Here is a 22,365-nt window from a genome sequence, read left to right as displayed (position 1 = left end):
TCTTGAAGACACAACAGCAAATCAGTTTGTTTCCAAAGGTTGCACCTGCGTATGCGAACACCTGTTCAAACAGCAGAATTAGTGAACAGAGACTCGGGCATCATACAGAAGACTTCACATTTAATTATGCACAGAAAAACTGGATTCATGCTACAAAGAGTTAGATGATAAAAACTTCACAGTAACAAGAAAACAACCTCATAAGACTGAGCTGAACAAACCACCTGCTCCCTGAAATACGACTGATTGACCAATCAAATATTCACTCCACACAAATATGAAACTTCTCATAAAGTACCAACTATATCTGGGCTTCACATGAACCCAGAAATCTAATTTGTGGAACAAATATTTGGATTTCACCTGCCTTCCTCAGCGTGTTCCTGCTCTGTGCCACCCTGTTTAAAACCCACCATAGATCCAAGTCTGAGAGCTCATCTTTACATTTTACCTGCTGTAGTGACATTTGTGGGAGCATTTCAAGTTGCCATACATCAATACAATCGTTATATCACAGATATTAATAACATGTATGCATTAAGTCCATAGTAACTACATACATTGAAAATAAGTGCAATAAACTACAAAAAAAGTTGAAAGTCGTTTTTGTTTTTTACACATATTTGTAGTTACAGAAATTTCAGAGGTTTATCCCTCAAAACAGTAAATGCAAAAAAGCTGCACAAAAAAGTTTCCAAGCACAGGAACTTTATTTTTAGTGTCTTCATAGTTTCATTTTTGAGATACACTAAGTTTTTCTAAACTGAGACAGATACTATCTCTACTTTTATGCTTAAAATTATGCTTAAAACTTTCCTTTTTGCTAAAGCATATAGTTAGAGCTGGATCAGGTGACCCTGAATTATCCTGTCCTCCTTCTCTCACCCCAACCAATCACAGCAGATGGCCCCGCCCCTCCCTGAGCCTGGTTCTGCCGGAGGTTTCTTCCTGTTAAAAGGGAGTTTTTCCTTCCCACTGTCACCAAAGTGCTGCTCATAGGGGGTCATATGATCGTTGGGTTTTCTCTGTATGTATTATTGTAGGGTCTACCTTACAATATGAAGCGCCTTTAGGCAACTATTGTTGTGATTTGGCGCTATATAAATAAAATTGAATTGAATTGAACTGCAGGAAAAACAAAAATAAATATCATTGTGCACAATTTGCAAAAAACAGCATCAACATATTTCCAAAGGTGCAGTTTATGTTCTAAGCCTCCCAGAAACGATACAGAAAGGCCTAAAGTCAAACATGACTTTCAAAAATACCAGGAAGCCGTGGAAAGGCCCTGTAGGGAAAAAAACTACGTTTCCCACTTCCAGTTTGGTAATGGTAATGGCGGACAGTCCAACGTAGGAAGTGCTATGAGCAGCTGATCAGAGCGTGTTTCTGGATTGTAATGTTTTTGCTGTTGCCACCACTGTTTACCTGATCTTTGCAAAAAGCCATTTGTGGAAGGAAACCACGACCGGGGACAAGTCGGATGCGTGATGTGTAAGTACAACTCCTCCAGTTTCATATGCAAAAAAAAAAAAAAGAAAAAAGAAGAAGATTGCAGTAACTTATGTGGTTGTAATTGTACCAGGATTTAAAAATAGTTACGCAAAGATTGGCTTTAAAAAAATATGCTGCAACCTCCCTGCAAAGGATGATTTTAGTCCTGCTGAGGCAGAACCGGAAGTGGTGCCATCCTGATGGGGAAGAGACTGTAGGGGTGAAACATGGTGGACATCAGGCCAAGGAGTGCAAAAAAAGTCAGGAAGCTAATTTTTGTAAAAACAAATCTGCACTTCTTTCATTTCACGTGTTTGGAGAGCTCGCGTGACGGACAGCTGCTGATTGGAGCAGAAATGCTTCACAGGGAGCGCTGCACTGCTTCTGTGTGATGTCTGCACGCTGCTGACCCGTCTTAGTTTTTCATACCTTGTCTATAAAACCGACGGCAGGACTGGTTGAGCCTAAAGTCTTTTCATCTCCGGTATTTTGTAACACATTTCCAACTTTGCCTGTTTAATTTGTATTTTTTAAAGGAGAATGAATATGATTAAGAGTCTTTTAGGTTTCCACACAGAAGTTTCAAAGAGAGCACATCACAGCTGAAAAACACAAACTTTTAAAGTGACTCATGTAAAAATCATGAGTCACTTTAAACTTCATTATTACAACCCTCGATACGACTGAACAACAGCAGATTTTTCCTTTAGGTAACGAGTACATGAGAAACTGTAAATGTCACAGCAGACGCTGCTGTTTTCACTGACTGCATCTATCAGCCAGTACATCTTGTAATTGCTCTTATAAGAATGAAGCTACTGCTGGTTGCAGTTTTTACATTGTGAGCAGTGCATGGATATCACAAACACCCAGCATGCACCTCTGTGCCTCACGCTGATGCCTGAACATGTTTAATACACCGAAGCTCAGGTTCAGGATTCAAACTGAGGCCTTTGATGAACGAAACAACACGCATGGAAATTGTATTTTACGGTGGATTTCTTCCTTTAACTTGGTCCCATTTGCCAGTAAGTCGCTGCTATCCTGAAGCCAAAAACCATTAAAATCCATTTAAGGCGTCCCAGCTGACTCTGAGGACGGAGCTCATTTCTGCACCAAATCATTTCAGCTAACTGCTCCCTGACGGAGGCTCGGCATGTTGCTCAAGGGCACTTAAGCTCAGAGGAGGAGGTAAACCTCTGACATTTCTGCAGCGATCCATCATCTCCGTTATCTGCGGGGATCCCGTCCGTTTCCTGCACCTCCACGCCTTCGGCAAAGTGCGAGCCTCTGTTGTTTTAGTTCTAACTACAGGAAATGATGTGGACACCCTCTAGCAGATCATTACATGAGGGAACCTTTTAAGAAAACAAGCGCGTCCATGCTCACAGGTGTACACACGGGTGATCACACACACAAACTACACCCTTTTTGGCTCCTACCTCAATGCACACTGTGCTGTCGATCTTACATGCTGCACAATAATGTTTAATATTTAGTATTTACTGTCATATTCCCATATATCATTGTGATGTGGTTTATTGTATTACTCTCGTTTTCTTCTGCTTGTTTTCTTTTTTCTTTCTCAACAGGTGATCCAGGTGATCGATATATGTATTTTTTTTTTTTTTTTTTTTTTCTTCTGCTTATTCTGTTGGTTTTTGTTTTTTGCCCTTCTCCCCCGTCCCTCTTCTCAACTGTTTTTCTTCCCCTCTTTCTTTCTCCCTTTTCTTTCCCCCAGTCAAGTCTGTCCCGTATTCAGCAAGTGAAAATAAAATAAAGAATAAAAGGTGAATCAAATGGACCATTACGGCAAAGCTGGGATGGTCAATTTGGTAAAGAAAATCCGTTGGGCATCTTTCTTCGCCTTTAGACAATAATTCTGATGGGAAAAGAACCAAACGGGACAGGCAAAAGAAAAAAAAAAAAAAAAAAAAAAAAAAAAAAAAGGAAATGATGTGGACTTTAAAAATAGAAGGAGCTGGGGGAGCAGCACAAGCAGATGGCAAAAAAAGTGTTTAATTCAAGTGTGGAAATTGTTATTAAACAGAATGAATATTAAAGAGGAAATGTGCATTTTAGGAATCCAGATAAAAACAAAGCAGGGAAGGAAGTGTTGGTCTGGAACAAAGCCTGCAGAGAAGAACATCAGCACAGCCTGCAGGTTACCTCCATATATGAAACACATTCAAATCAATGCTTTGCTTCAGTTTCTTTAAAGCCGCTGCCTGTGATGTTTGAAAGGCCCATGAAATATTCCCTCCTTAAAACAAAGTCATCAAAAACCACTTGAAACAACACTAAACACATCTTTTTAACAATAACAACGAGTTTATTTCCACATGAACCATCCTGCTGTTAGAAACAGAGTGCAGAGGAATCTTCTGGAAGTAGAGCCCAACATCTGGAGTATTCAGAGAACAGCTGTTAGACAAACTCTATATAAAAGCACTAAAGCTGCTGGTTGTGTCAAACTAATCATCAATCAAAGAATCAAAAGATTTCTGGCAGAGTGGGATCTGCAGGTGTTTGCGTGGTGCCTGGCCTGGATATACTTTTCATCTTATTAGCCAGTAAAACATTTCAATGCACTGTGAACATGTTGTGTAGCCCACAAGTTAAAGAGAGAGGCGCTGATGCTTTAAGAAAAGCACATTTATCCTGCTAGTCAAGGGACAGAACCACTCACAAGTCCACTTCATGAAAAACATCCATGTGCTCAAACAGCAGCATGAGACCTGTATCTGCGTCCTCGGGCCTCTCCTGTGGGGCAGCTTGCATCCTGCAGCGTCCCAGTGGAAACACGCCAGCTATCACCTTCAGCTCATTTAAAGAACGGAGGCTAAGAGTCTAACAGCCTGATCTGAGGGCTCAGTGACGTCCGGCTGCAGGCCGAGGAGGCGTTTGTCTTTAGAAACACTCAGCGATCCAACAGCCTTAAACACAGCAGGAGACACAGAAAGACTAAAAGCTTTGGTCTTTCCTTCAAGGTCAGAGCTGTGTGTGTGTGTGTGTGTCAGTGTGTGTCTGCATGTGTGTGTGTGTGTGTGTCTGCATGTGTGTGTGTGTCAGTGTGTGTCTGCATGTGTGTGTGTGTGTGTCTGCATGTGTGTGTGGTCTGAGGACAGCAGGTCTGCCTCTTCTCATCACATCATGTTTGCATAAAGACCTCGAGTCTCTGTGACGGCATCGAAATATTTATCTACCATCGATCGAGCAGGATGCACATAACACACAATGAGGTAATTCATTAATGATTGCAAAATACTTAAATATGACATCCATCCATTCCCGCTTCTCCTTTTCAGGGTGTCACGGGGGGCGCTGGAGCCAATCCCAGCTGTCATAGGGCGAGAGGCGGGGTACACCCTGGACAGGTCGCAAGTCTGTCGCAGGGCCAACACACAGGGACAGACAACCATTCGCACTCACATTCACACCTAGTGGCAATTTGGATTAATTACTTAACCTATCCCCACAAGCTGCATGTCTTTGGATGGTGGGAGGAAGCCAGAGTACCCGGAGGGACCCCACACAAACACAGGGAGAACATGCCAACTCCACACAGAAAGACCCCGGCCTGATGGTGGAATTGAACTCAGGACCTTCTTGCTGTGCGGCAACAGTGCTAACCACCGTGCTGCCTGTATCAGCCTATATCAAATATGATATATATTTCAAAAAGAGACGTTCAAGCTGCTGCTGATATTTCCTAAAAGCAAGTTTGTCCAGTATTTACAGATTCTGACTCTGACTAATTGATTAGTGTATTTAGAAACAGGAGAAAATAGATTCATACACGTTTTTGTTTTAATTTTCTCTTTTATTTCTCACATTATGCCAAATTTACTCATCGTTTATTTTGTCACATTCCGTTATTTCTAACAGGTTTTAATCACTCTTCCCTTCTCTCTATCATGTGATCAGGACTTGCTGGTCGTCCATCACACCAGGCTGAAAACAAAAGTAATAAAAATAAATAAATAATCTGTAAATATGGTGTATTTGTACAACTCCAAGTCAAAGAACCACCATCATCAGGTGAAGGTGGAACCACTGGACGAACCCCCACCAGCATCATTTCCTCCCAGAGCCAATGAGGCCTACAGCTTCCTCTAACTTTCAAAATAAAATATCTATAACGCAGAGCTGAGGAAGTCATCTGTTAACAACTGGAGATTTCTTCAATCGCTTCACATTTTACACGAGAATTTTCGTCTACATGTGAAAAAAGTAAACACTTGTACTTTCAACAATACTTTTTTGCAAAGCTATTTGCACTGCAGAGTCGTCCGACAGCACACGCACTAAACCTGCTGCTGCTTCTTTAAATGGTAAATGTTGAAGCTGAGATCTGTGTGAATGCATCTGATAAATGAACATAAACATGTAAAACGTCAGAGGACAGCCGTTTATGTCAAATGTTGAAGAATATGAAGAAATGTTGAGTAAAAACAAACACATACAAGCAAAAAGCCAAACTCCCTCCTGACTGCAGCAGGTGCCTCAAACATTGATGACAAACAGCGCCACCTTCTGCAGGATGGCGGCACAAACATGGAGCAGCTCCACAGCGTCTCTCTGCAGCTGTTGCTGAGCCGTCCATCAGCGTGGGAGAAGAGATGCTGTTACACCTGATTCACACCATTTTCTGTCTCCCCTCTGCTACGTTGCAGCATCTCCTCTTTTTATTCAGCGTTTGCTGATTACTGATTGAGTCGCAGTTGTTGCTTTGGATCCAGCTTTGCTCACAGCTCACGTTCTTCTGTCCTGCTGCAGGATGTTTTAGATTTAGCATCGTTTGTGACCGCCAACATGCTTCTTTCCTGTTTCTTCTTCCCCTCGTCCTTCCTACCTTCTCTCCCCACACCAACCAGCTGCATCCCTCTGTCTTTCTCCCTTTCTTTCTCCACCATCTTCTGTAATTACCTCCTTCGTGTAAACCTGAGAGGATCTGAAGCGACAGGAGACTCGTCTCGCCCCCGTTTGCTGCTCTTTTATCTTCCTGTTTTTCAGCTCCTTTTCTTTCCATCCCCTTCTTCTTGTTTCCTGTTCCTCCCCAAACACATTCTGCCTCACTTACAACTTTATTCACACGTAACCTTGTTTATTCCTGACTCATGTGTGCGGTTGCTTCTGCTCTTGTTTGCGCGTCTCGGTCTCATCTCAGAATCTTTTCTGAGGAGAAGATGAGACACAAACAGAATCTGAGAGAATTTAAAGGTTTGCTGAAGGTTTTGTAAGGATGTGCTTCGCTGTAAAAACAGTTCAGTCACTTAAACAAGAAGCAGCATTTTACCAGATATTTCACAGCTGTCATGTAGACTTTTTATGCTGGAACCAGCACACTGGCTGACTCATCCTTATGCACGGGAATGTAATGCTGCCGGCTTTATCTTTGCAATAATCCTCAAAGGAAAGGTTTAGTTTCTGTCAGCATTCAGAGTTCTGCTGCTAATGCCCACTTACACCAGATCTTATTCGTCACTATTCCAAGCAGCAGTATATCCTGCTGTGAATCTGGCAGTGTGCAAAGGATTTCATGCCAAGTTCAGACCTGAGGGTCCAAGAACTTTAGTGACCAGGTCCAAAATTCCACTTACTCTAATCAGGTCAGGTAGGGTCTTCTTTTAAAGAGTTCTGTTATACGTGCTGTAACGTCCGAACGAGCCTGTGCTATAATTGTTTTTACTGATCCATAATGCTGCTCCAGAATTTGGAATGCCGCGTGAAATATAAATAAAAACACCATGAAAGCCCAAAGAACTGTGCAGAAGTCCTGAGCTCCAGTCATTCCTCTGTACGCTGGTTTGGTGGCCTACTTGTTGTTCCTAGAGTATTTAAAAGTAGAATGGGAGGCAGAGCCTTCAGCTTTCAGGCCCCTCTTCTGTGGAACCAGCTTCCAGTTTGGATTCAGGAGACAGACACTATCTCTACTTTCAAGATTAGGCTTCAAACTTTCCTTTTTAGTCAGAGATGGATCAGGTGACCCTAAATATGTGTTTAAACAGCACTTTGTATGTAAATTAGTTATTATTGGCCCTGCCCCTCCCTGAGCCTGGTTCTGTCTTCCTGTTAAAAGGGAGTTTTTCCTTCCCACTGTCGCCAAAGTGCTTGCTCATAGGGGCTCATATGATTATTGGGGTTTTCTCTGTATTATTGTAAGGTCTCTACCTTACAATATAAATCCTCTTAAGGTTGGTGTCATGATTTGGTGCTACATAGCTGAAGCACTGAAAAATTAATACATTTTTTATTTTTGTGCAACAAGGTGATTCCCAAAGATCTATTAGTCAAAAACGTATCTCAGTATGGAGTGCAGTGTTGTCTTGAAAGAAACTGAGGAAACTGGACAAGTGGAGGACAAAATACAAAGTGTGAGGCCTAAAAAACCTCTTTAAGATGATCCGTATCTTAAAGACTAAGATTTAAAAATTACGTAAGAACTCGACTGAAAATTAGCGTCAGCAGTTTTTATTGAGTGAAGAACCAAATTTGAAATGTTTGCTCCCAATCATGGTCAAAGGTACAGCAGTGAGTGTCTGTAGCACCTGGGGGAGCCAGCGGTGTTTGAGATCTTTGATCCATCATTAAAACTAATGAAACTATCCATCAGATTTGATCCACCATGCAACAGAGTCTGTAAAGCATCTGTTTGGCAGGAAATGATTCATTTTTCAGTATGACAATGATCCCAAACACACTATGACGCCAATGCAGTCGTACAAACTCTGTTTTATAAACTGCATTTCCACATCTGTTTGCATGTTTCAATAAATCACTGGATTTATTTCTAATTATTCCAAGCAAAATATGAAGAAATGACTCAAGACTGCTGCACGGTGCTGCATATTTCAGAATATAAAGAGAATATATTAAACTGGAGACTGGGACGCCCTGTTTGAGCTGCTGAATGGACACAATAATGGGAGATGAGACTTTGAGACTTCATGTTACTCGTTTAAGTTTTGGCAAAAGAGCTTTGAGGTGCACTTGTTCACAGGATGAACGATGACTACATAATCTGCGTTGCTCTCTGTTTACTACTGATTACAATAGACGATAACAGCCTCTTGAGGGTGCTGGAGAAGTGAGCCCACAGGCCGTATGTATGAGATTCATAATAACTGATGACAGCTATTTAAAGCCTGACATTATGCAAATGGGGTAATTTTATTTGGGAATGAGATCCCGACGTTTCAAATGGAAAATAATGCTTCCACATGATGAAGCGGATTCTTCAGTTCATCAGTCTGTTCCCTCCTGCCGCAGTCATTCTCTCACTTCCTTTCTGACGTCCAGTCTCTCTTCGGCCCATCATTTCTCTGACAGCAGACAGTTGTGCAGCGTCAGGCTTTACATTTATAGTTTAGGTTTGATGCTGTGTGCATGCGGGGTGTGTGTGGTTGTGGATCCAGTCCTATGAAGCTCAGCAGTCTTCACTGACCCTGTTAACAGTCCCGCCTTCCTCCTCGCTGAGGAGACGCTTGATTATGGTTCGTTAAGAATCATTCACGTCATTCCTTCGGAAATAAAAACTGACATAATGGCTCCACTCAAAGCAGCGGTCCCATGTAATCAGTGTTGGGAAGGTTACTTTTCAAACGTATTCCACTACAGATTACAGATTACAGATTACATGCCCCAAAATGTATTTTGTAACGTATTCCGTTACGTTACTCAATCAGACTAACGTATTCTGAATAGGACTTGGCGATATGACCCAAAATTCATATCTCGATATCTTTTAGCTGGATGGTGATATACGATATATATATCGATATTTTTTAAGCCATAAAGTAAGAACAAACAGAGTGTTCTTAGTCAAAGTTGTGTCCCAGATGTCACGCAGGCACTTTTATTAACATACAGCGCAGATGCACATGAAATAATTACTCAAAAATAAATTATGAGCATTTATTAAATAATAATGCTCCATAAATAAAAGAAAACTGTTGTTTTTGTGCATAACAAAGAGCTCACAACTGTGCAGTCAAAATGTAAACTCACAGACGCTGAGCATAATAACAAAGATTTCACAGCTGCTCTGTTCACAACTTCTTCTGCGTGACTGACAGCCTGGAGTTTGAAATCCTCTTTGTAACCACGTCTCTTACAGGCGCCATTTATGGTCCTTATACACACACAATACGGTAATATTACGTTGAAGCACAGTACGTATCACTCCGCGAGGCTCCTCGGTAGCCGTAATGCTCCGACAATCCATCAAGCGGTGCAGCTCCATCACTAAAGTCGAACTAAAACATTTTTTGACAGATTGCTGAGCGCCGTGCAGCACATAAAATCGGTTCGTGGTCATGAAGCACAACCAGAATTCATACATAAGGCGCGCTGTCGAGTTTTGAGAGAATGAAAGGATTTTAGGCCGTGCAGCGCCTCTGGGCTGCATGGCGTTAGTGTGGTTAGCTTGTTAGCGTGATTCGCTCGTTAGCGTGGTTAGCTCGTTAGCGTGGTTAGCTCATTAGCGTGGTTAGCTCATTAGTGTGGTTAGCTCATTAGCGTGATTAGCTCGTTAGCGTGATTAGCTCGTTAACATGTTGACGCCGTCCAGCCCCACGCACGGGGCGATGCGCAGTAACTCGTTAACGGAGATTTGCCGTGTCCATCGCTGCAGGTGAAGCGATGGGGGAGGAGGGGGAGTTGTGTTCAGTGAAGGAGAGGCGAGGCCCAGTAACGTTGCGTAGAGACAAAAGTGGACGAAAGAGAGGCGTTAGCTCTCACAACTATAATTATAATGTAACATAGACTATATCGATATAAAGGACATTGTCACATCTTTTAACTCGTATAAAAATATATCGATATTTTTTAAAAACTTGATATATCGCCCAGCCCTAATGAATATTTAATACTTAATATATTATCAAGCTTTTTACAACCACATGAATCTACTATTGCTGTGTGATTTATTACTATTACTGAAGGTTACTAGATGTCTGTGAAGGTTCTCAGTTATCCAGGTCATTGTAGTCAAAGGAGCTTGCAAAGAAAAGTGTCTGGACTTTAAGTTGCTTGAAGACGTTTCACCTCTCATCTGAGAAGCTTCTTCAGTTCTAAGGTCAAATGGTGGAGAGTCCCAGATTTAAACCTAGTGGGCGTTTCCCCCCACAGAGGGACAAAAGGACCCCCTGATGATCCTCTAATCGCCTGAGCCAAGGTGTGAAACTGGGTGTGGGTCACAATCAGCCAGGGTTTCGGGTGAGCTCATTGTGAAACCTGGCCCCACCTTATCATGCGAATTCCTGAGGTCAGATGGCCCAGGATTAGGTTACTAGATGTTTAAATCTTAATATAAATGAGTAACAGTAGGTGGACATTAGGTAAGGCTGCACTTTTTGCAGCGATCTCATGTAGAAAACTATTCCTCGTGTATATAAAACAGGTCCGCGGCTCCGAACCGTAGTAAAGGGACCTCTGACTAATACGGTGGGTTCGTGTCGGGCTCGTAGCCGAAAACTAGCTTTACTTTGTTGTCTGGGTCAACTTTGCTAGCAGAGACAGAGAGAGGCGTTGAAAGGCTGCTCCAACAGAACTTATTGTTTCAGAGGAAAACACGAACACGGTGTACAGTCGAGTCTTAATAGCTTACTTACAACTGGGCTCGTCAGGCTCTCTTCTTGGCTGCAGTGGTTATTATTATATTTACATGCTTCCAGCTCCCGTTTCTGCTCGATGACAGCTCGTACTTTTCCTTTTTCTCCCTCCCTCGCTCACAGACACATGATGGGTATGGCAGTCCATTCTCCCTGCAGCACGGACTACACTGCCCATCAGGCTACAAGCTTTAGGGCAATGCCTGTAACACTCTTCCTGTTGCCTTCATGTTAAATTATTTTTTGAATAATAATTTTTAAAAATATTTCTTTACATCATTATGAGATGCGAGATTGAGACACAGGCATTAGAGCCTCTTCATGCGCGTTTTGTTTGAGTTTCCACTGGTGTGTAGTTACCAAAAATAGAGAGGACATAGCCGAACATATGAAACAGGAAAGGACCGCCGTGTAAATAAAGTAACTGTAATCTGAATACCACCTTTTAAAACGGTAACTGTAACGGAATACAGTTACTCATATTTTATATTTGAAATACAAAATATGAGTTTAAAACCTCCACTGGCAAAGAAAAGACTTCAGATGGTTGTCCAGTTTTATTTGCGCACATAACAGAACTCAATGCTATTAAACAGGCACAACAACAACAAAAACCTTATCTTTTTATAATTTCCAGTCCACTGGGGAACCTTGAGTCCTTCCAGACATGCACCACAAACCAAAACAGAACAGGAATACACCCCACCAATGCCAATGTCGCTCCCAGTTCCCCTCACGCATCATAGAAACTGCTTGGGAACAGTTTGAGGAACACAACAAAGACATCAGAGCTTTGTCTTATTTGCCCAATCAGCTGAGCACAAGCAGCAACATGAAGTTCCTGCAGTTCCTCCAATGACCACTTGAGGCTAGCTCCAAAAGCAAGTCAATCCCCATACAGTACATCTGCCAGGCTTCACCTCCACTAACACCATCACTCACAGAACCAGGCTAATAATATGGGTAACTGGTTTTATTGGTTTTTCTATGTAGCATTAATTAGCAAGACTTTAACTGAACCAAAGGATGTGCAGCCAGTATCCCGGTGCCAGATCTGGCAGCACAAGAGGAAACTACACAATATTAGGCATCATTTATTAGCAACAAAAGCTAATCGTGCATATCACGGTCATGGAGTCATTCGGCCTTGGCAGCAGCAAAGGTTAGCAGCACGGCTATCCAGCCAAAGGCAGAACCCAGCAGTGACAAACAATATGAGCTGCAGTTTAACAGCAGAAGTGGCCGACGTTAGCGTGTTCACGTCTCCACCAGCACAAACTATGACACGCTGAACACAGGACACATGGTTAAGAACATTATTTACTGCTAGTGCAGCTTCAGAGAGAAACTTTTAAAACCAAACACATAATCAAGAATTGCACTGAACCCTGAAAAGAAACGTCGATGTCACATACCGTGTTTTTTTTTATTAAAGCTCCTCTGTCTCTGCTTTCGCCACCAAACCCCCTCCTGGCTGCACTGCTAGCTGCTAAAGAGGCTAGCAAAGATCTCAGCCTGCTCACTAAATAATTGAGCGGCTGTGCACTCGAGTGCCATAACACTTCAATTCACTTCACCATAGCCCTGATGGGAACAACTTACTTTTGTTCTGCAGCCTCCACGTCTAAATTAAAACAAATGAAATGCTAAACGGCCAATAACAACTATACTTTGGGCTGCAAGGCAGGAAACAACACCAACACCAGCCCATCAATTCAGCCTCGAGAAGAAAGGAATAAGGAAATAAAACAAAGCATGTGGAGACGACAGTTTGGTGTTTGTGCTGTGAGCTCTCCTCTGTAGTTTAAGTTGTGATATGTGGACATCTGAGATGTGACGCAGTTGTGTTTTTATTGTTTTTTAGGTGAGCTGCTGGGTAAATAGGTCAAGTTATGAATTTTTCATTCTATTTACAATTTTTCTTCAGATGTGCTGAGGGTATACTGTGCAGCAGGAAAATAAATGGGGAGCAAACACTGATGAAATTGACTTTCTATATTGACTTCTGCTGGTTTTCAGTGCAGTTTTCCATGAATTCAAACCTGAACTACATCTCCCATGTGAGCCACGTCTGCTCAGCACTGCAAATCAGCACAGACAGATCTTTGACTGGAGCTGTACTCAGATCCTAGCGTAACATTTGTCAACAAGTTAAAAATACAAATCTCTGGAAGCCACACTGGAGCTTAAAATGAAATCACAGTTATCTGCTGTCCATCTGTGGCAGCTATATTTGACTTTCTCAAAAAAACACGACATTTTTTCAAGAACCAAAGCATGAAAATATAATGCATAAGCTTTATATGCCTGTATAACAAATGCAGGGCTGAAAACAACAATTGCTTTCATGTTTGTACAGTTATTTCTTCAAGTTGTTTCCATGCAATTATTTTTCATTGAACTTTCTCCTTCAAAACTCAAATGGAAAACCTACAGAGAAGAACTGCAGGAACAAAACGCATGGATGAAACTTTATTTGAAGGCGTTTGTTTAGCTAAATCAGTTCACATATCACTCAAAAATCACATATTTTCCTCATCCTGTTATCTGAAGCTGTGGCTGTTTCAGACTCTAACCCACTGCAGTTCCTGAAGCGGCCAAACTGTGATACTTCTGAGATAATAAAGTATCTCTTGCTATAATGATGCTGTTGATGGAATTCTGAATAATAAGCACTTGTGAAACTTGCCTGAAATCTACCCAAACTACCTGTGCTTACCACTGCTGCAAAAACTATTGGTTACAGTCATGACTGATTAATCTACTGAATGCTAACAATGACTTCCATAGCTGCAAAAGGCAAACTGATTGACTTTCCAGTGGTTTACTGCAAAGGCCCTCCTGCAATGAAAGCTAAACAGAAAAACGGCGGAAGCACTTCCAAGCTAACGAAAAAAGGTGTAGCCAACAACAGAATCCAGGAAGTCGAGGAAACTTCGTCAAACTTGTCAGACAGCTGTAAAAGGGTTTGACCCGAGTCATTCACAACCTTCTGATGTTACAATAAAGTTACAGTCAGTCATTAGAAAAAGAGCGCGGTTGGAAGATGAGAGGCGTGAGAGGTGGGCACTCTGACTTTTGCGACTCTGTTTCTGGGAGTTATTTCAATCAAATGCACAAACGTAGTAACATTTGTGACACAGTTTTCTGCTACTTCTGTCTAATGGCACACAACTGCATGTATTATTTTTTGCATGAAACGAGTGTCCCTGTGTTTACCTGTAACAGGAACCAGATGTGAGCTCTGCCACATTTAGGGATCCTGGCCTTTAGTCTGTGGATGCTAACACACCGATCATGCAGACACAATCAGACACACTTAATTTGACTCACAGTGATTCGGGCTGGGAGTGGCCCCTGTTTTTCAGAGCATTTTGTTTATGATGCCATAAATGTGGTTTCATAATATATGAAAAGAATAATGATACCAGCGTTCACACTGGGGGGCGCTGTAAGGGTTATAAAAACAAAAACACTTATCCCAGAACAGCTAGCACGATACATCTGTGGGCTTTCAGAAGATATGAGAACAATAAGATCATGATGCGTTTGCTGACCTCACGCGAATCTCCAGAAGCTGCTGCTGGGTGGAATATGTTTGTGGACTATTTTTAGTGGATTAAGAAAACCCAGTGTGGAGTCTGCCTTAACTCGTCTGTCTTTTTTCATCTTGATGCTTTTTCTGACAGCATGCCGGTTCTCTGACGAGAATGAAATGTGATTCCAGCCCCTGGATGATGCAGACTCACATCAGCCATGTGGGGACACCAGGCCCGCTGCCTGCTTTGCTTCAGTTATTTGAGCCGTGTGATGATTCGACTCCAGCACACCTGAAGTAGGTCAGACGAACTGTTGGAGCGTCCTGCCTACGCTGCTTAAAAGGAATCTTTTCATGAAGTCACAGACTAATTTGGGAAATCACGTCACTCATTCTTTAACCGAGGACGACTTTTTTACGTCTTGCTTTCAAAATACTTCCAGATGAATTCACAGCTATCGTGATGTTTTCTCTGTGTTTGTTATTTGACACAGAGGAGACAAAATGGAAACGGGACCTGTCACTGTTAAATTGTTCCTCGGTGGTTCCAATTTCAAATAACTGCTGTGAGTCTTTAGCGGCTCCTCGGGGTCCCGGGCCTCTGGGCAGTCACTGCTCTGTCGGGTTAGCAATCAGCCCAAGCTAACTCCAGCCTCGTCATTTCTCCCTCTTTGTCTGAGCGCCATTGAAAACATCTTGAGAAAGCATAAAAGATGCAGGATGCTGGAACAGGCAAATGGCTCTTTTATGCCCCAGTTGCTTCAGTGTGCTGGTGTTGCTGGTCGCCTCCCAGCAGCTGCAGCTCAGTACAATCTTCCTCAGCTGAAGAGGAGGAGGGAGCAGAGCTGCTGCGCTCCTGCGTTTGCAGTATTTAACACGAATTCATGTTTGATTCAAAACGAGTTGCAAATTTATTCAGCTGCTCCACACGACTCTGCTTGATAAGGGGGGTGGGGGGGTTCGCTCTACTTCTAAGGACCGTGATAGATAAAAATGCACTCCTCAGCAGCCGCCTGTCATAGCGACACTCTAACCTCAGTCTAAACACTCTTCTGATCACGTCTACACTTATAATCTCCAGAACAGCAACACAGTGTGATTTCTATCCCACAGATCAATGGCAGTAATCGTCTTAATGAGAGATATGGCTCATTTCATAGAAAATGAGAATACTCCCTGAAATTGTAAGAATTTGGATCAAAACCACAATCGTTCCACCCAGTCACCAATGTTCCCTCTAAGCTGCGCACGTGTGCATGAACCAGAATTTAAATTAAAACTTTAACAATTGTGTTCTGCAGTGTTAGTCAGTGACTGGCTGCTCCCGTGTGGGATCAGAGCGATGCCACCTTATCACATAGTCCAGCCAATGATGCGATTCACATTCGTATAAACGCAGCTAATCAACGTCGCTGACAGGCTATGACAGCGTCCTTATGTGCCGACACCGGAGTTTTAGCAAAGCGGCTGATGTGGAGTGAAGCCACGTTAATGACAACGTGTACAACCATTGGAGATGTGAGCAGGACAGACGAACAACTGACGGACAAAGTGTGGACTTTATACCAGTTTTTAAATTGTGTTGATCGGCCGTAAAACCAGAGTTATGATAAAATATAAGGAAAACGCTTGAAAGCCTGTGAGCAAAAACAAAAACAAAACCCCCCGCCCTTTTCTATTGGTGGAAAAATGTACCATGTCGACCAATCAAAAAATGATATGGCAACATGGCATCTAGTTGTTAAGAAACAGGGGGAAGTTTTAGGAGTGACAGCCTGTTTTGAGATTTGAGAGATTTGCGACGTTTAGCGCAAATCTTGTGTAGTTAGTGTGTAGTTAGTGTGTAGTTAGTGTGTAGTTAGTGTGTAGTTAGTGTGTAGTGTAGTCAATAGTTTTGTTGTGTGTCAGAACAATGAGGCGACTGCTGAGTGTTACAGGTGTTACAGCAGTGACACATCTGCTGCTGTCAGGCCTGCAGGTATCAGGCTGTTGTTCTCCTTCATCTCATAGTGGACAGAAATTATTTTTTGGAGTGACACAAATAATTTGTGTGGCATCAGATTTGATGCAGAACAGCTGATTGTTCTGATTGTTGTGTTTTCAAAATTGGAGTTCAAGTTATTTTACTTCCAATACCCACATGGAAAATAAATAGAAAAACTTATAAAAGACTTGCATCAGATTGGGCTTGCTTCATATAGTAAATCATATAAGGCTCATGAAAGTGGCCACTTTGTCATTACTTTCATATGTTGTTTTAATTTTTCAAGGGATCCCATATCTGTTTACACACTTGTGTGCTTTTCATACAAGTTTCACACAAGACAGATGCAAACTTTATAAGATTTATATATATCTTTTCCATATGGGTAGTGTTAACATGCTACACAGGTCATGAACAAGATGTTTTTACATTTTCATTGTAAGTGGGCTAAAGCAGGTAATTAAAAGTCATCTAACATAAATGTAAATGCTGTAATTTGATTATTTTCATAAACATGTAACTTGGATGATTTGATGCAGGCGTGACCACAGTGCACACGTCTGCTGTTGCTCACAGTGGTCCAAGAGACGCTCAGGGAGTTTGTGTGTTCGCTCACACACATGAAACATTAGAGGGAACATTAGAGGGAACATTAGAGGGAACATTGCCAGTCGGTGAACTAAAGCCTGTGATTAGGTGGGAAAAAAATGGGAAAAATCCTGTATGTGGTCAGAGATAACAGCACACTTAGCATGTGGCTAAATAACAGAGGTGTGTTGGGGAAAAGCAACTGTTGTAAAACCAAATCCAAGAAGAATCTGAATCATTTCCTCTGGTGATCTCTGCAGAGATGAAAACAAAACACGAGAAGTCTGACGCACATGTAACCTTTGTAACCTTTAATCATTGGCAAATGTTCAGAGTATGAGTCTAAGCCTCACCACCCGTAATCATAACCCCAACAGTACGTCTAACCCCAGGTAATCAGAAAATTTCTTTGAATTGTTGTCTCAGCTCTCACCAATCAGAACAAAACAATCTCATCTAAAAAGTTCTGAAACTTCAAAAATGTTAAATCACAAAAAAGCACGTTTTCCTTTGTTGGAGACTGAAATTATCTGTTTTATAGAATGTCTCATATACGTGTTAGGGTTACCTTAACTCATCTAAGGTTACTCTGACCCTAATATTTGTCCTTTTGTTTCCTTGAGTTTAAGTTAAAGGGGTGCACAGCCGGCTGCAACACAGGTGAGTTAGTCGGGTGGGTATCACTTTTAATGGAGAGATAAAGCAACAAACGAGAGAGAGGAGGAGGAGAGGAGTGACCAAGGGACCAGTGAGGAGCAGAGGAGAATCAGGAAGATCCAGTGGACCTCCCAGGACTGCCCATCTAACTTCTAACGAAGTCACACTAAACAACTAACTTAAAGTCTATTATCTCATGTGAAACTGAGTTTCCTTCAGCTTTTCACAACCAAACCTAGACCTAAGTTCAACCTCCACCTATTTCCAACATGACTCTTACACAGCCTAACAATAAAGTAAAATTAGTCTGACCCCAAACGAGTTTTTAGTCACGTTGTCTCATTGAACTGGACACCGCGAGGGGTTCGTGCGGCTGTGACACATGATGATCTGGACTAACGTGGCTCCTTACTGGTCGCTCGTCACTTTGTAAGCTCTTACATGGCTAACCTGCTAGCTCTGTATTAAGCATTTTAATGTAGTAGCAACCAACTTGTCCCCGATGGAGAAAATCCTAAAATAACACTGCCACCATCTACTGCCTGACTGGTCCTGACACAAAGCAGCACTTCCAGCTTCAAGTAGCCTTAAAGTGCTGATTTCAAGGACAACATGTGGCTTTATTCTGGATGGAGGATTGAAAGTTAGCCAGGTTAGTTTCTGAGACGGGTCTTTCTCAGGATGTTAGTATTGCACACAGCTCTGCAGCCTTGAGGCTTATATTTGTGTGTTATCGTCGGCTTGGTAATTATGGTGCAGATAGAAAACGGGTTCAAAGAAAATGCTAATTAATGCCTGTTTTCCACAAATATCAGAGGATGGTTGGCTGTGGTTGGCTGCCGTCAAGCAAGCACAGAGCTCAGTGAGACGAAGCTGAAGCTGTTTGCCTCAAACATAAGGTTTCCTCTTTGCTTCACACAGACATCCTTCACCTTCTCCTACGTCCTTCATCAAGTTAGTGAAGTTTCAGGTTTTTGTCCTGATCTTTGCTGTCGCTCACTACAGTCGGTCTTCCCGATTAAACCTGAAATTAATCAAAAAGCAAACCAGTGCGAGCACAGTGAAAGTTCCCCCCAAACAGCACATCTGAAGGTCTTTCCAAAGTGACGACTGTCCTCTCGTTCCACAAAACGTCCTCATTCCCAAAATTTACTGATCCTCACAAACTCACCTTATCCTGATCTTAAACCAGCCTCAAACCAATAAATCAGTCATGTGAATGATTTCTATGATGACTTGCTTTTTTTTATCCCAAACAATAAAACCACTAATGAACAGACACACACACGCACACGCACACACACACACACACACACACACACACACACACACACACACACAGTATAGTTAAACCCTGCACAGCACAAACACTCAGCATAGATTTAAATGCAATTAATTTATCCCTCCACACACACACACGCACGCATGCACGCACGCACGCACACATGCACGCGTGCACACACACACACACACACACACACTCCTATTATTAGCAGCCAGATGCAGCAGCAGCAGAGCTTCTTACCGTTGTGAAGACAATGGAGACGCCTTCCATTCATTTACACTGGAGAGAATAACACACACACACACAGACACACACACACCTCCAGACATACACCTCTCCCTATCACTTGCGTGCACTGTCTCCTCCTCCTCCTTCTTCTTCTGCTTTATTTCCTGAGCCTGCCCTGCCTTTACTCCTTTCTTCCCTCACCCCGTTTCCCTCTCTCTCCTCTCTCACCTCCCCTCTTTGCTTTGTCTACCTCTCTCGCCCAGCCACTCCCCCAACTCCTCCTCCTCCCGTGCCTGCCTAACCCTCCCTCCTTTCCTCCCTTCTCTCTCTCTCTCCGCCTTTTCTTTCAATTTAACCTCTGTCCTCCTTTCCACCTCGCTCTCCTTCTCTGCCCGCTCTCTGCCTGCCTCTCTCGCCCCTCTCTCTGGGTGTATCCTCCATGGAGATGCATGGTTGCTTTCTTGACAGCCTCTCCTCCACGTGTCTGCTTGCATGTGAATGTGTGTGTGCTTTCACTCTCTGCTGCACACACTCAGCCTGTCAGTCACATTCATGTGTACTCAGCCATTCTTGCAGACACACAAAGCAATCTTCCTTTGGTCCCAGCAGCGTGTGCACTCATCTGATCGCTCCCTGCTCCTGACACACACACACACACACACACACACACACACACACACTGGGTATTCATATCTTGTGGGGACACCTAATTGACATAATGCTTTCCTTAGCCCCTAATCCTAACCATAACGAACTGTAACCCTGACACTAAAAACCACATTTTCAGTCTCAAAAATGCTTCAAACTATAGTAAATTTCCCATCTTTAGTCCCCACAAGGATATCAACACACACACACACACACACACACACACACCTTTCTCTCATTTACTCGTCCTCTCTCTCTCTGTTTACACACCTCTCGCATATTTTGCAGCTCACGGCGGAGCAGCTGGCAGATTCACAATTCCACATTTCGCCCACTGTCACACCCCACAGCACACACACACACACACATTCAGGCATACGAGTGGGTAAGGGCTCCAAATTGATGCGTGCATCATGGCCACGTGATCACTGAAGATGTATGCGGCAGGCAGAATTAGCATGCATGCTTCTGAACAGACTCGTGCAGAGCGCCTGGGTGACAGGTGTGGCTGAGTTTGGGGCTGTAAGCCTCAGTGATGTGACTGCAGACTGGAAATGCTGCGGCCTGTTCACCAGGAAACTGCTCGGCTCCATCTGCAGCACAGACAGCTGAGAAAAAACCTGAAAAACAAACGGCTTCTTCTACCTGCTCCTTTATTTTCACCTGTTTCTCACACATCTCCTCCCCTCCTTCGCTGTAGACCTTTATCCTGTTTGCTCCTCCCGTCCTTGCTAAATCTGTGTCACCTTCCCTTTCTTTCCCGTGTCCTCACTCTTTTCCCCTTCTGTCCTGTATTTTCTGCAACTCCTCTTTTCTTTCCAGCCAGGCAGCGTCTGCACAATATATGATTAACACCTTACTCACTAATGTAAGCTTAGAATAAAATACAAAGTCTAGTTAATTAAAATACAGTTTTTTCCAAACCTCAAATGATCAGTTGAAGCATCCATCAGTTCAGTTTCTTGATTGTTTATCAGTTCGGGGGTCACGGGGGTGTGTCTCTGCTCCAGCCGTATGCAGCTCCGTGCTTCCCACCTCTTTGTCCTGTCTTCCCACCTTTACCTTCTGAAGTCCTCCTGCTCCTTCTGATCTGATCGTCTCTTCAGTTTTTTCCTTTCCATCTGTCACACACCCGTGCCTTTGTTCATTTTCTGTCTGCTCATGCCCTTGTCTCTCATTTCTACTTTCTCCGCCTCATACTTCTTTACGCTACAACCCAATCCCCATCCCTAAGCTACACAAGCAATTCCTTTACTCATGCATTATGCTTCTAGCTCAGAGTCTAGCACTGCAGACGTGAGGAGGAAACAGCAGCAGAAGATGCATCAAGTAATGAAATTAGAAGATGTGTTCAAAGAGAAACAAGATATTCTGTGTCAGTCGGACTTTACAGACTTTTGTTGTTTGATCCAAACACCTGCACAGTTTATTTATTAAAACACATCCTGGGATGTTTTAGTGAACCAGCGCAGAGGAAGGAAGCTCGTTTTGCACTTCTACTATGATATGATGTCATATGAAGACTACGAATACCCAGATCATGTTTCTATGTAAGCCCTGCGACAGACTGGCGACCTGTCCAGGGTGGACCCCGCCTCTCGCCCTATGACAGCTGGGATTGGCTCCAGCACCCCCCGCGATGGATGGATGGATGTTTCTATGTAATAGATTACTTTTAAACTTCAATGCGTTTTAAATCTTTTTCACCAGAAAAGTTAAAGAGAGGTCAACTTTTCACAGAAATTTAATTTACCGCAGCATCCGTCTGGATCTGAGGTCGGAACTGAAGAACACAGCAGCGAGGAGGAAGAGGCAGAGAAGGTGGGGGCAGGGAAAAGATGCAAGGTCACAGGAGGGTCTCAGGTCATAAATAATGAACTCAGGGTTCAAAGGTCAGCCAGATGGTCCTCCTACCTGCGGAGAGGTGTCCAAGTCCCGGAGGAGCGCAGGCAGAACAGAGGGCAAAGGTCGCAGACGGCCTGCACGCTGAACATCCCAGTGAGCTGTTGATTCACCTGCCTTCTGTTTCCCCAAAATCCTTGTGATGACATCACTAACCTGTCATCTCCATGTCAGGTGTCACACACACACACACACACACACACACCTGCTCTGTCTCCATGTTGGAGACTTTTCATCTTTCCCACCGTGAGCTTCCTCTCAAATCCTCCTGTTTCGCTCCAGCATGGCGGCTGCAGTCTCATCGCACGTGTCACTCATCAACAATCATCTGACGAAACAACCAGCTGTTGTTGAAAAACGCAGATATTTACCTGTTAAACTGATTTTCTCTAAAACAGTGATTGTGGATTATTTCCTTTCAAGTTCC

General features: G+C 42.9%; 1 protein-coding gene across 3 annotated transcripts in view; it reads right to left on the bottom strand.

Annotated features, from left to right (window-relative positions):
- The window catches only part of LOC146494012 (IQ motif and SEC7 domain-containing protein 1-like), a 170,486-nt gene that overhangs the window by 81,762 nt on the left and 66,359 nt on the right, over positions 1–22,365 (bottom strand). The window contains exon 1 of one of the 3 annotated variants that reach the window (XM_085144631.1): positions 19,401–22,365. This exon is cut by the window's right edge and continues 27,044 nt beyond it. The exons of 1 other annotated variant lie outside the window; for it this stretch is intronic. In XM_085144631.1, the coding sequence (XP_085000757.1) occupies positions 19,401–19,489 (89 nt within the window). In that variant the 5' untranslated portion in view covers positions 19,490–22,365. The remainder of the gene's footprint in view (positions 1–19,400) is intronic. One more of the 3 variants, XM_085144630.1, reaches the window with a different exon arrangement.

Source organism: Neolamprologus multifasciatus, chromosome 20, assembly GCF_963576455.1.
Source record: "Neolamprologus multifasciatus chromosome 20, fNeoMul1.2, whole genome shotgun sequence".
Taxonomy (NCBI): Eukaryota; Metazoa; Chordata; class Actinopteri; order Cichliformes; family Cichlidae; genus Neolamprologus; species Neolamprologus multifasciatus.
The sequence above is the reverse complement of the archived record's forward strand: the minus strand, read 5'-3'. Positions and strand labels throughout refer to the sequence as shown.